Raw genomic sequence first — 14825 nt, forward strand, 5'->3', positions numbered from 1 at the left:
TGTCTGGGTAGAAATGGTTGTAAAGTCCTGTATATTTACAAGGACAAAGATTTTAGATTAGACACACATTAGACATTAGACACTGGGAATTGAAGCCTATCTAACTCCCAAGTGTCTTATTGAGTAAATGAGGCTCAAAAAACAAATTTGTATATTTACCTTTACATATATAAATAATATATTGTGCTTATTCTTTGAAACTGCTGATAAAAATTGTAGTAGCCTTTGAATCTTGATGCTAGACTGCAGCTTGGCTGTAAACTGCTTCAGACAGCCATGGTGATCTTATATTCATACAGTGACATCTAGTGTTGGTTTTGAAGAATTGCAGTCCACTATTCATACCGTCTATATTCAAGCAGCAATAACATAAAAAAAAATACTGTAACAAGTATATTTTATTTTAAATTGTTCAGATACAACAATAACAGTGCATTATTTTGCCACTCAAGTAACATAAGAAGGTCAAAATATGTAAACTAAACTAAGAACAAGTCTTTTACAGTCTCAAATTAAGGCACATTTTAAAGCCAACAGTGCCAAACCTCCTTATAAAAGCAAAATCAATTAATTAAACTACTACAAATACATGATTACTGTTCAAGTAAAAATGGCTTGGATCTCTCAGTTGAGAAGGAATTGTAACAAGCTCAGCAACAAAATACTATTCTTTATGGTCTTTGGGACTGTTACGGTCTGGTCTTTTGCTGTCTGACACATTGACATTGTAGGGTGACATCTCAGTCACCCATAGTATTCACTCCATAAGTCAGTAAATACAAATATCTGCATAAAAACACAGATCAACCTTCTGACTCAGCAAATCTCTCAGCAGGCAAAACCATGGAGTGAGATTGTAGTGGATAAACACCCAAGACCTTACAGCTCTGTCAAAACAAGTTTAAATATGGGAAACTCATGTCTACAAGATGAGTCCAGTGTTACTAAAATCAGTGCCATTTATGTTTCTGTTTTGTGCAGTGACCAGTTAAATGTATTCATTCACTACATTGGACACTTAGTGTTGCAGGGATCACCTGACTTGAAAAGTCCATAGACACTGACCAGGGGAAACATGGATACAGCGCCGAGCATGGAGCCCAGCTGCACTACCGCTCCACACCACACAAGGGCGCTGTGGCCTTCATCCCGCAGAATCACACCAATGATGACCTTCACATAGGACAGGGTCAGGACAAACAGGATCCAGGCTATCACCTGCAGCAGAGGAGAGGCAAATATTGTGCAAGGTTTGTTATCATTAGACTGACAATAAAAACAGATATCCAGACCCTGTTATGGAGATGCCACTGAGTGCAAAGGGTTCTCAAGAAACCTTGTTTGACTTCAACATTTTGGCTAGCCCACTGGTTTTCCATCATGTGTCATCATGATCCAAGAGCATGGAAGTTTTCATTGCAACCAAACACCACACTGCAGCTGATTTAAATGAATAGTTCCTCCTCTCAGGTTGAAGTTGTGCCAATCAGTAAAATAAATTGCTGCAGGGGTTTGTTGCAATGAAAACCTGCAGACACTTGGGTCATGATGGCACGATTGAAAATCACAGGGCTATACCATACATCATTTTGCTAGCAATCAAAACTTCTTATTGCTTATTGCAAAGCAGAAGACTTAAAACACAGGACAACAGACAAACAGTTAAACATTCATAAGAGAGATATCAGATAGGTTAAGTCACAAGCATGTGGACTTGCTGCACTAGGGAAGATCTTTATGTAAAAATACATGCGTCTTGGAATTGAATGACATGATGACAACGATGATGAAATTCTGGTGTCGGGTATAGACATTGGAAGTGATTAATCAACAATTAAAAGTGAAATACAAAAGTGTCTCCTCTAAACAGCAGTGAGCAAGCGTTCCGTCCAGTCAAAGCTGGACATTAGATATTTTTCCTCATCAGACCAACCAGGTTGATAAACATGATTTTGCTGTGTGCAGTTTACTGACGTATAGACATTCCCACAGTGACCATTTTGAATATAGGCCTATGTCACACATTAGAAGCCCATGTGCTGTTGTGTACGATGCACATCATGCAAACATTTATCATTTCACAGATTCCCCACTGAAAAACTCTTTAGAAACAAATGTATTTCAAGAATTCTGAGCGATAGAGGTTCACATTTTAAGGTAATATACCAAACCGGTACGATTTGAGTCCCTTAGACCTTTTTATGTATATTTTATCTATTGGATCACCAAAATCTATTTTTAAAAGCTTTTTATATCAATTGAAATGTCCCCTTTAATAAAGTGTAAAAAACTTTACATAAATTTTATCTTGATATCAGAAATTATCTTGTTTTTTCAGTTGACACCACCTATTTTGTCATGTCCCTCATGGCCTTCGATGAAAGTGTACTTGGGATATGACTAATAAAATTAGAAAAAAGTCCATACATTTTGCCATTCACATAAACATCTATCTGTGCTTTTTTGCTGCTAATGTTTTTCTTCTAAATAAATTCATGATTATTCATTAAAATCCCATTGTTTAGTTCCGTACCTCAGTAACCCCTCAACCCCGTTACACAAATCATTCTCCCCCCATAAAAATAATGAACTGATCCTTATGTGACATCATCAGCAGGAAGTGAAATCAAAGAAGTCTTCTGAATAACATGGTGGAGAAACAGGCAAGTTACCACCTTCTTTTATAACTATATTTCAGTCATTTATATTGTGATATTGTGGTCGTCAAGCTCAATGACTCAACCCTGTTACATGAAATAAAGATAGAAAACTATTACTTGCTCCTGTCACACCCACCCACGAAAAGCATTTATACTGTTTGATATGTTCAGTCAGTTCACAAGGTTAAGTGCATGTAACAGGCACAAGGTGTGTTTTAGTAAACCTCTCCTGAGGCCTTGTAAATTTTGTTTGGCCAGAGGCCTGGCTCTTATGCCTGAGACCGCAGGTTGGTTACGCACACATACACGCACACACACACACACACACACACACACACACACACACACACACACACACACACACACACACACACACACACACACACACACACACACACACACACACACACACACACACATCCCAAAAGCACACAAGTTATGTTTTATTTTGATGACCTATTCAGTCAGTTTACAATGTTTTAATGTATGCTATGTTGTTGTTATCGTTGTTGTTTTTCCTGCAGTTGGGTTAATAAAACTCAATCAATTGCAATTTATATCTATTGTCCTTCTTAAATGGTAACATAATGAAATACAATGTTTATAGAAAATCTTACAGTGAATTTGTGAGTAAAAAACAACTATTTATGTCAAGCTGTATTTGTCTCTTCAACCCCATTACCATCTTCAACCCCGTTACCCTAGTCTCAACCCTGTCACACCTACATTTTTATTAATTATTTTTTTAAGTTTATGAAAAAGTAATTTAATGTTTGTTGAACTCTGTCTGAAATGTTTAGAGCAATCATAAGAATATTGATTTTAGTTCAAATTCTGAAGTTAAACCACATCTTTGATCAAAAATGATGAGGTCACTGTCACAAAAAGTGCCCATTTCAGGCTTTAGTATAGCAAAAGTGTGAGATTTTATGTAATTTTTATATTTGCAATTATTAAATTAGTGTGAGGGACATCTGATTAATAGGAAAATGTTGATTTAATTACAAATACATTTTATAATCATATTCAGACAGCTTCCATAGTGTCCATAACGGGGTTGAAGTCTAATAGTGCCCATATCATAAAATAATGACCAATAATAATAGGGATTTGATGCCTGAGGTGGGAAAATATGTTTTTCTGGAAGTTAAATATGTCCTTAATGTTATGGGGTGTTCAGAAAAGTAATACATTTTGGTAAAAAATCTAAAAATGTCAAAGCCCAAATCATACCGGTTTCATGGAATGACTCAGCTACCTACCGTAATCTAGCCACGGTAGCTAACTAGTAGCTAAGCTAGTTGGCTAACTTCCCTACTAAATTCAAGCAGTCGTTGTAGTTGTTGCTGAGATTGCTTGCTAATTTCATAACTGTTAGGTCTATCTGAAGTCCTCACTCATGTGTTGAAGCAATGCTACTTTTATCTTCCAGGCAGTTAGGTTTAGGGTTAGGGTTAGACAAAACACACAAGTGTTAATTTCAAAATAGCCACTGTGGGAAGCAGGTCAACTGAAATTCAAATTTTCAAACAGTTACCTGCTGCCAGTGTGCAAAGTTGACTAGTGCAGCTTTAAATCTGATGACAGAGATTCCCAAGCTTCAACAGTACAAGATTTAACCTTGGTAAATATTTCAGAGATGCATTCAAGATTAACAATTGTCAATAAACTATATATACAAAATTATTTCATGCAAATGTTTATCCAATTCTGCAAAATTGTTTTCTTAGTAAGTAAACCCAGAAAACATTTTTTTTTTTGTTATAACCTCAGGGAAAGATCGGAGTCATGTTTAATAATGCACAAACATGGATTGGCAGCATAACAGATAACATAACAGCATAACAGATCCTAATCAAGTTAGACAGAATATTAGACTGAATTTACATGATCCCCAAAACTGTCATTCACATTACAGTACACTCCCAGAACATATGAGGAAATGTTCCAGGAGAGTTTAGGTGTGTTGTACTTTCAATTGAAATATTTTAAGTAAGACGCATGAGTCCTACAGACAACTTTAAATGGGCCAACCATACAAATACAACTTTTACAATCTAAACAACACAATCTATATTTCCAAATAGGAGAAAGAGTCTTACTATGACTACAGTTCCAGAAGTACTGTGGACCAGCAGAGGACAGGGACTCAAAGCAGCCATGGCCATGATGTAAGCACCAAATGCCGTCCCAGTCATGGTCAAAAGACCCATGAAGATGAGAGACCTGCAGATAAAATGCATAAGGTAAAACTGAGAGGGTCATGATGGTCATTAAGAGGTGTAATAGTTGAAATACTTGTGGTTAAGTAGTGTATGAAACAGCACTGTATTCATATGAAACTGTGGCGGTACTGTGATATACATAATAGATTCTGGGACTGCATTTTTACATTTTGTGTTACGTTGCACTGGTTGCTTGAAAAAAAACACTCCAACACAATGATTTAAAATAATTCAGTCCTCATGATGTTTCATTAGACATTAAAGGGACATTAAGTAATCTATGAGCTCTCTCTGCCTCTATCAGTGACCAGTAGGAATTGCAACAACATTGATTGAACTTTTCTCCTGCTAGGGCTGCACGATTAATCGTATTAAAATCATGATCTTGATTCATACCTCTACGACCCGAAACCGATCCGCAACCCGAAAAAAAGTTTCAGGAAGGCAGGTAATTTTCCAAAGACTCGTGTAACTAAGGCTATACTTAATTTTAATCGGAATTTAGTCTATAATTAAATTGTGTATGTACTGTGTGTAGCCCATTTGACCTGCAAAGTTGATGTGACAGTCCCATTCATCATATTTTTTGTTGTTTCTGTCTGTATCAGGCAAAAGAGTGCAGTAAAAATTTCTAGAATTTTTTTTTTTTTTGCTTAAGAATTGTGAGAGAGAATCGTGATCTCAATTCTAAGCAAGAAAATCAAGATTCTCATTTTATCCAGAATCGTGCAGCCCTAATCATCTCCTACACAAGTACAGTTGCCCCCACCCCTTCTTTAAGTGACGGTGGCCTGTAATTGACACTAATAATAAAGCTCTACAATGAACTCCTCTCAAAGGGGACATTGAGAGGAGTAATCAAGCTGATTAATCAGTGATTTCATCATTGGTATTGAACAACAACCCTATCAACCCCCCACAGATTTATTATGGTCATATTGTGGTATGGGGCAGAAAAATCATACTTATTGTTCCTTTAATAAGAGTATTACATAAAAATTCAAGTGAGTTGTGACCAGCGACTTTGCTTACCTTATTGGTACAAACATGGCGATGAAGCAGGCCACGGGATTAGCAACAGCTGCCATGGTGGCAGCCAGATGGTAGGCCTGGTTCCCATAAGGCAGACAGGAGTAGGACTGCACCGAGGGCAGCACCGCGTTGGTCAGGGCATTGACCCAGGCCAGCACAACGAAGATGAAGACCACTTCTGCGCTGCTGTACGTCCCCGTCCCAAAAGAGCTCCGCCGCTCCCTCCTGCCGCCCTCCAAGGGACTGATCATAGGCTTCTGCTCTGCCGTCTTGGTGTGCAGAGACAGATCTTGTTCTCTCTTCCCCGGGGCCAGATCGCCACTGAAGTACAGGTCGCTCTTTCTCTCCCGAGCCACAGCTGGGTGGTGGTTGAGCAGGACGAAGGCCACCAGGCACACCACCATCATGGCACTGAGGAAGAGGAAGAAGACCTGGGCGGAGAAGTTAGCCGGCTGGTAGATGGCCTCTAGCTGTCCATCCCCGCCCATAGTCGAGTTATCAACTGTTTGGTTGGCTACAACGGCCACAGTGGCATTTTGACAGTGGACCACCCCGACGCCTTGAATCAGAGCCACCAACGCAGGCACCAGGCCGCTGAGCCCTTCCCCTGCAAAGTATGTGGTGAGGTACTGGGGCCGCAACCTCATCATGAAGGGTAGAAAGGTGACGGAGGAGGTGCAGTCCACCACAGACAGCAGGAAGCTTAGCACCAGGAGGGGCACACTATGCAAACTGCCCGCTAGTGTCACCGTGTGCTTCCAGAAGAAGGCCAGCAGGAATGTGGCAATGATCCCCAATACCACGATGCAGTAGATGACCGGGCGCTCATCCAGCACCCCTGGGCGAAAGCGATGCATGAGGGTGATGAAGAGAGGACCTATGTTGGCCATCTGGATGAGGACTGTGAGGTAGGAGGGCAGGTACCAGTACTCCGGGATCTCTGGTACGACCAGGGGAAGCTCCACCCACATCCCATTGATGGCCACCCATGAGCCCATGCCAAACAGGCACGCCAGCACATGGGTCAGCAGCGACATGATGAAGGTATGAATGAGGAATACCAGGAAATGTGGATTAACACAATCTGAAATACATAAACAACATAACCCAATCTGATTAGCAGCGTGTGAAACTAGAAGGATCCCTACCACAATGTAAAAGAGATTTGAGATAGTAAAAAATTCACATACAGTTCATTTTGAAGTAGGGTCAACAATATCGATATATCAGGCTTGGATATGGACCAGTCAGTGTCATTCACCTCTGATATGATGGATATGATGCAGTTTGTTTGATTACATATTTAATGTAGAATTGATCAATACTACACTGGTTGTCTAACCTGAATTGGCTGCAATGATTTTGATTGGATTACACATAAGTATTATTATTATGATTATTATCATTATAATAATAATAATAATATTTATTATTATTGTTATTATTATTATTAGTAGTAGTAGTAGTAGCAGTAGTAGTAGCACTAGTAGTGGTAGTACTAGCAGTGGTAGTAGTAGTAGTATCCTGCATTTCAGTGGAGAGTTTTAGTGTTGCCGTTTCAGAGGCTTTTCCACCCTGTCAAGAATAAAATTCTGTGCAAACTAATAATCCAATAACATTAATAATAGCACAGTTATCAAAATCAAATAATGTATCAACCAATTAGCATGGCATAGTTGACTGTCATGTGTTATCATTGACTTCAAAAGCATGCCTGTTCACTATGTGCCCACGTGGCTGGGAATGACCTTCCCACTCCCCAGAAATAACAGAATAATAAAATAACAGAGGGAGAAAGATCTCCCTCTGTTATTCCCTCCCTACTACTCCCTCCCAGCACTTTGAGTTTCATTTGTATGAAAGGTGCTTTATAAAAATAAAAATAACGTTATTATACTTCATGCCCTATCTGGCAATGGATACCAGACCTTTCACACACTAACACACTACTCCCAAAAAAGTGTCATGTGGTTGTGGATTACACACATAAACACATAGAGAAAGAGAACACACAATCATGCTAATCATCAAGAATTTGCTCCCATCAAAAAATATATTTAATAATTTAGACACTTAGCTAATCAATGACATCAGCAGGGTAATTGAGGCAAATATTTATTTCTTTGATATTATTTGAAATTTATTTGGATTTTATTGGGACTGTGTTACCTGTGACAAAAATGTTCAATGAGCATAAAGAATGAATAGAATGAAAAGAAACTTATGATGCTCACTTTATAAAAAAAACTTAAAAAAAACTCCAAATTTACTTGAAGTTTACAATAATATGCCAAAACAATTAGGTAAGAATAATAATACAACAAGCATTAAAGTCGTCCAAGTAGTATTAAACTCTTAAAAAATGAACATGGGAATGGCTAACTGTGACTTGAAGATTAAACTTCCTGGTCCCTGTCTAAATTGCATAATCATGCTGAGTTCCTACTTTCATCTTGTATACATTGTAGGTTAATTCAGTAACTCCTTTTACATTTAACTATTTCCTTACACTGTACTGCCTAATCAACAGACACACAGGGAGCAGATGGAGCTGAAAAGCCTTGCTGCTGTAGGACAACCCGGCAATCCAATAACCTCTCCTTTCTCCATACATCCTCCACAGTGCCAAGGGGATAGAATTCATCATCTTACCTTGTTCACAACAGTCAGGAAGAGACTGCCTTGCTCTTCCCCCTTCCTCTTAAAAACCTTTCACTCCATTGTGATCAGAGCTATTTCTATTACATCAGCCACAAGTGCGTGTGTATCCATTCCCTCCCCCTCTTTTTCTACACACGCACACACAGACACACACACGATATGCTCAGGCTCACATTCTGCTTCCGTGTCTCTAATGCACCTGACAGGGGAGGGACTACGCAGGCGCACACTTCCAACAACAGCATGTCATCTGGTCTGCTGCTATTGGAGGCTGCTTTCAAAATCAGGCAGCCATGTGCTCTCCCTGTGCCTCAGAGCACAGCGGCTGTAGCAGCAGGGGAGGAAGAGGGGGAGGTTTCAGCCAGAGAAAGCTCCTCCTTTTCCTCTCCCTCCTCCAACCAGCACATACGACCTTGGGGTGTGCCCTCCTTTAAACAGACAGACTATGGTGTGACTGAGAAGGGGGCAGCTGCTCACTATAGCTGCATATGCAGCACACTCTATGGAGTTATGTGTATTGGAACTGGATGGGGTAGAAAATAGTTTGCCAATATAAAACCTGACATGATGGTCTAAATGTTTCAGAGGCTTTTCCACCGTGACAAGGGAAACATTGAATACTTGTCATTTTTGGCATTAAAATGGTCAAATGTAAAAATATTTTATATCAGCAAAAAGTGTCGGTAACTTCAATATATCAGCATTCCACAACCATATTGGTCGAACCCTAGTAGAAACAGTTCTGACTACTGCTAAAGATGGTTAATGTTGGGTTTTATGTGACTGTATCCTGATGCATTATGCAGATTTTTCAGAATATATAAAGTTTCCCTGGGCTATAGGCTTTCCAAAAGCATTTAAGTGCTTATCAAATGAAGAAATGCTGGTGGTAAACCTTGCGTTGATTATTAAGCATATTTATGCTGCACCTGCCTTCAAAAGTGGACATTTTATTTTGTATTTCTAGTACATCCTGCATTTCTGTCTAATGCTACCAAGGCACCATGACATTGATTGTGACATGTAGCATGAAATATCACACCAAGTTCCCTGTTCTTCCACTTCCCTGCTCTGTTTCTGCCTCAGTTTTGCTGTGCATTATCTCTCATTGGTTAGCCTCTCACAAACAAGACCTGATAGAGATTGAGCTTGAGCATCTTTGTGGTTGTAAGGACCTGATCCACTGCCAGATTGGGAGATGCAGTGTAAGCATCATGCAACATAAGAAACTGCTCAATGTACCAGCAATTCTTTTGCATATCTGGCTTTTTGCATGTGGGTGTGGTGACTGTGTGGTAGCCTCATAATAGTCTTAGGTGTGGAGAAAATTTCTGAACTCAGGAGACTGGTCGATCAAGTTCAACTTCAGCAACACCAACACATAGAAAATCAGTTTAGATGTCATATTCAAATGCTGCTCAAGGGAAAAATCTATCCTAAACCACCGGTAAAAAAACAGCTATTAGCACTCTACCTTGCATCTCTGGGCCCATTTTGTTGTTTGGTGTTGTATTTTTCTTACTTCTGCAGATAACTGGCCAAATGTAGACAACATTTTCAGTGCAGCTACAATGGAGTTAGTCATACAGGGAGAAATCATATAAGCCTACAGTAGCCTCAATAGACGAGAAGGCAACGCAGCCACAGGACATGTTGCGTTCTGAGTAAAGGGCGTGGGTCATTCTTGGGAAATGTAGGACAACACTAACTGAAGTAGAAGTATACAAGGCAGGTTGAGGGAAAATGGGTATACCAGAAAGATTTCATCACAAAATAACTCCTGGAATGCATTGAACATCACAGATTGATGATATGATACATGAAGTGTAAGAGTATATGAACCCTCACACACACTTACACTGTCATCATCATCAGTAGTGCTTACTAAAACAATGTCTTTTACATTATTAACTGAGTATACAGTGTATATATTTATTATGAAATTGCATATCATCCATGTTCTTGTTTTGTGAGTTCCTTACATTCATGAGTTCCTTACATTCATGTTTTCTACATTGATTTTTTCCCCACTTGCCAATCCCCATCCCTGTTGTAAGCAATACCACCCCTCTCCATAGCATCGAAATGTTGATTGTGTGTCTGGGCCAAATATTTTCGGATACAAAAGTAAACTCTTTGGATAACATGACATGCAATGTAGCTGAAGAGAGACTTAAAGCAAAATATACCAGAGCTAGACAACAAGAAGTTACCGTATAAATCAAGCGTGAGAGTGTGTAACCATCTACTGGGGCAACATTGAGCAAAATGTTGCTTAAAGTGTTGACCAAAATGTTGCACAATGTAGTTACACTTGACAGTTTTTTGGCCAGTGTACCTGCATGACACTCCCAACAACTAAAAACACAGGATCAAAAAACTACTTCACTGATTACTTGCAAAAATATTTTCCTGTTTGATTAAATCACCAATATTATGGCAACATCTTGACCAATCATGTCCATAATAGTTGCCCAGACATTTTCCCTGGTCATCCCTGGAACAAAACCATCAAGGTATGTGAGCATTGTTTATTGAAGTTTAATTGTAAAGATTTTGAGCTGTAACTTTAATTAAAATATACCATAAGAGGCTTTTGAGTGACATTGTTTAATTTCCTTCAAAGGCATTGTTCTATGTGCCGATATACAAACAGACTCTACAGCTCTGCTGGGAGGGGAAGTATTGTCTGTCCCAAGTAAGAACCACTTTTGTTTCAGGCCCACACAAAATAAAGCACCTGATAAATTCTGGTAAAGTGTTTCTTATGCTTATGAACATCTGATGTTTTCCATTTTCTTGTAGAAAAAATTGATGGTGCAGTTGTTGAGGCTTCAGCAACAAAACCAGGTCCCATCTGAGCTCACAGCTGAGGACATGACTGACTGGCTGGTGGAGCGGGGAAAGAAATCTCTCAGGGAGCGGTGAGACTTACTGAGACACATACAGACAGTCCACCACTCAATCTATCATCAACTCTGCTCATGTTAAGCTAGTCTGTTACTAATGAGAAGAAAACAGAGCAACAGTTAAGATTACCCTTCTGTTTTCTTTCTATTTGAAGACTGTGGAGGTTTGAACTGGAGGGTTTGGATGAAAGTGTCCAGCCTCTTCTCTCGCTGGTAAGACCATCATCATGAAAAGACTCAGTTTAGAGTAAATGATCATTGATCCTGTAAATATGTCAAATCTGAACGGTGCATTCCATTTCTTGTTTCAGATGTGGGAGGTGAACATCAGCATGAAAAGGAGAGATATTGAGTTTGAAGCCTGAATGGTGCTCAACTCACCAGACGTCAACAGTCCTTGTTTCCAGTAAGTCACATTTGTCAGTAACAAGTTGTCACTTAAACACAGCATTTCTCATCGACAGAGACCCTCAGATCATCCGTCTGGCTGAGGAAGCCATCAGGAGCCTGATGGAGAAGCAGCAGCAGCGGCCCGGCTCTAGCCTCCTCGGCCCCCAGGAGATGGCGATGCTGGTTGTGCCCAAAGTGCTGCAGGGCTTCTGGATTCATCCAACGAGCCTCTCGTGTGTCATGCCCCCCCTGGGGCTCAGTGACCTGGCTGTCGGACTCAAGAAGGCCATTCAGGATAAGATCTCCGTCTCTCTGACCTCCACGGACCGTCAGGCCGCCTTCTCCCACTCCATCCGGGATGAGAAGGTCCTTTCTATCCTCCAGACCTGCTGGAGGACCTGAACCAGTTTGGGCCAGAGCTGCTGACCAGGATCGTTGACGTCACAGTGGGAGAAATCTGTGTGATGTTCGAGCCCAGAAATGGACTCTGCTGTTGCTTCAGCTCCCCTGGAATCTCTGACCCTCCCTGTTGAAGCTCCTCTGGTTCCTCTGAGCCTCCCTACTGAAGCTCCTGCCATTACTCCAGTCCAGCAAGGCTTGAGCAGCAGCCTGGTCGGCACTGAGGAGAAGGAGGAGGTGGAACAATCCTCTGACACCACATCAGGTAGGAGTTCTTCATCAGGTCTGTTCACACTGTAGCTAATGGCTGCTTCCATCAAGATGATCTGAGGCACTAACTGTCCTTTTTTACTTTTCAGAGGTCAAAAAGACCAAGAAGAAGAGAGTCCGTCGCTTCTTCTGCTGGTTGTTTGAAACACCAAGGACACAGAGGTGGACTAAATCTTTTTTTTAAATGAATAAATTTAGTGTTGCATCGCAGTCAGTTGCTGTATATGTTTTATATGTCAAGTATTTTTAGATATAGTTGGTAAACAAAGTGTACACAACATTTTCATGAAAGGTTTTCATATACAGTTGAATTATATTTCTGAGGCACATTTGAAATTGCTGTCAACGGTGTACTTTACATTAGTGTCCTGAATATTTTTGTGTGAGACACCATCTATTTGGTGTAGACCCACAGATACAGAGGAACTATTACCCAATAGGAAAAAATTGTTTCTCGTAAGTGCACAATATCTGCCTAAATCTTTGAAAACGAACTGGCTCTGATGTAGCCATGGATGGTAAGAGGGAGACGGCCAACAAGTGATGAGTTTTGATTATATGCATGTAGAAAAATCTGTTTGCCTTCTCAAACCTCTGAATAGCATGAGCAAATATTTGGCAGTCACATTAAACTGCATTCACTTAAAGATCTAGCAGAAATCCAAATCTTGTTCCCACCAAAAGTCTAAAATACAGCAGGATGCCCTTGTACAAGCTGACGTGAATCTGTGATAACATCGTCCAGACAGTCAAAATACTACCTTTTTTTAAGGTTGTTAACTTTTAAAGATAGGAGGACTAAGAGTCTGCCTGGACAAGGTTTAGAATTTAGCAACCATGCTGTGTAGCAGACTGCCAAAGAGACAAAAGGTCTATTAGTAACATCAAAAGATTGATTTTTTGAATTTATATTAAATGTTGACCCCATATAGACAGTTCCACAGTTTAACTATGTTTTAGGTTTCAGCAGTTCTTAACCTTTCTGATACAAATTGAAGTCTCTCTTAAATGCAAACTTCCCCTATGCCAGAGGCCTGATATAGTCAGTAGTGCAGTAAGTGTGTTTTTGGCAAACAAAATGAGTACAAAGTATATAAAAAGCAGCCTCATTTCTCTACCATTCTTTAGATATAGCTGAATCTGAAGTGTTGCACAGCTTTACTTTGCAAAAGAACACAGAAAGCACAGAGTTGTACCTTTTACAGCTTGTTGATTTATATTGCGACTATTGTTGTCTCATAAATAGAGACAACATTGTCTCAATCTTCTTATGATGTGATTACACATTTAATTATATAATACAAAAACATACTCATTAAGTTACAGTGGTGTGATAACAAAGATAGATTGATAAAGTTTGTCTTTTTGTGTTTTGCTTGATGATTTTTGATTCATGCTTGAAAACTACATTCAAAGCCATAAACATTTGAAAAGTTTGGACTGATAAGTAAGTGTATTGAGGATATCTGAATTTATATTATAATAATTTTCCTATGTCCCAACACTGTGCCAAAACTATATTTCTCCTACGTAATAAGGACTGGAATGTAATGATTGATGATGATGATGTGTTAAAGTCATCCCAAAACAACAGAAATACATATTGTACAATAGCAGTCATTAGGTGGATGTTTGATATAATGCAAACAGACATATAAATCTCATAAGGTATTTCATATTAGGTAACATGAAGTCAGACAGTTGGACAGTTGCCAAAGACAGGCTAAAACATACAGTACAGTGCAGTGGGAAACTTGTCAGAACTTAAAGTGGTTATTAAAACATATAATTCTATCCTTTTCTGTTTTTTTCTCTCTTTTTTTTTTGTTTTCAAAACTTTAAACCACAACACTTCATGCAATATAAACTGATAGCTGCAGTCACCAAACTTCCTTATAGTCATGTAACAGTATAAGATTTACATGACCCAACATAAACCTCTATAAGCTGGCTTTAATGCTTTACATTTTAAATTACTTACATCAATCATTCTAAATTGCACAAGATGCCTCCTACCTGCTTCCCTTTCAGCTGAAGCACCGCTGGATGCAGGAATGGATGTGAACCTGCAGAGTCAGTGGATCGCTGTGGAGAGAGGGTTTCTACTCTCACATGTAGACACTACATAACAGGACAACGACCTTCTGATGTGTCTAGCTGTGGAATAACCATGCACAGAGTGTACTCAGTGCTTTGTGCTATAGTCTGGACCGGTGTCATGTGACCACAGAGGGCTGAGCCAGGGGTCCAGCTAAAATCCTGGGCAGCGGGGGTGGGAG

The 14825-nt window shown here is 39.6% G+C and overlaps 1 protein-coding gene across 1 annotated transcript; it reads right to left on the reverse strand.

Moving 5' to 3' along the window:
• Positions 1-416: 416 nt before the first annotated feature.
• On the reverse strand, positions 417-8749 carry slc52a3-2b (solute carrier family 52 member 3-2b). Its single transcript, XM_071527467.1, has 4 exons — positions 8570-8749; positions 5918-7001; positions 4763-4886; positions 417-1218 (listed from the first exon to the last, which is right to left on the reverse strand). Exons 2-4 carry the CDS (start codon positions 6952-6954, stop codon positions 1006-1008), a joined length of 1374 nt encoding a protein of 457 aa, XP_071383568.1. The 5' UTR covers positions 6955-7001; positions 8570-8749; the 3' UTR covers positions 417-1005.
• Between the last annotated feature and the right edge of the window lie 6076 nt (positions 8750-14825).

This window comes from Centroberyx affinis, unplaced genomic scaffold, assembly GCF_046629955.1.
Source record: "Centroberyx affinis isolate AG114_WGS23_722 - 3 ecotype Tasmania unplaced genomic scaffold, CSIRO-AGI_Caff_v1 ptg001541l_1, whole genome shotgun sequence".
Taxonomy (NCBI): Eukaryota; Metazoa; Chordata; class Actinopteri; order Beryciformes; family Berycidae; genus Centroberyx; species Centroberyx affinis.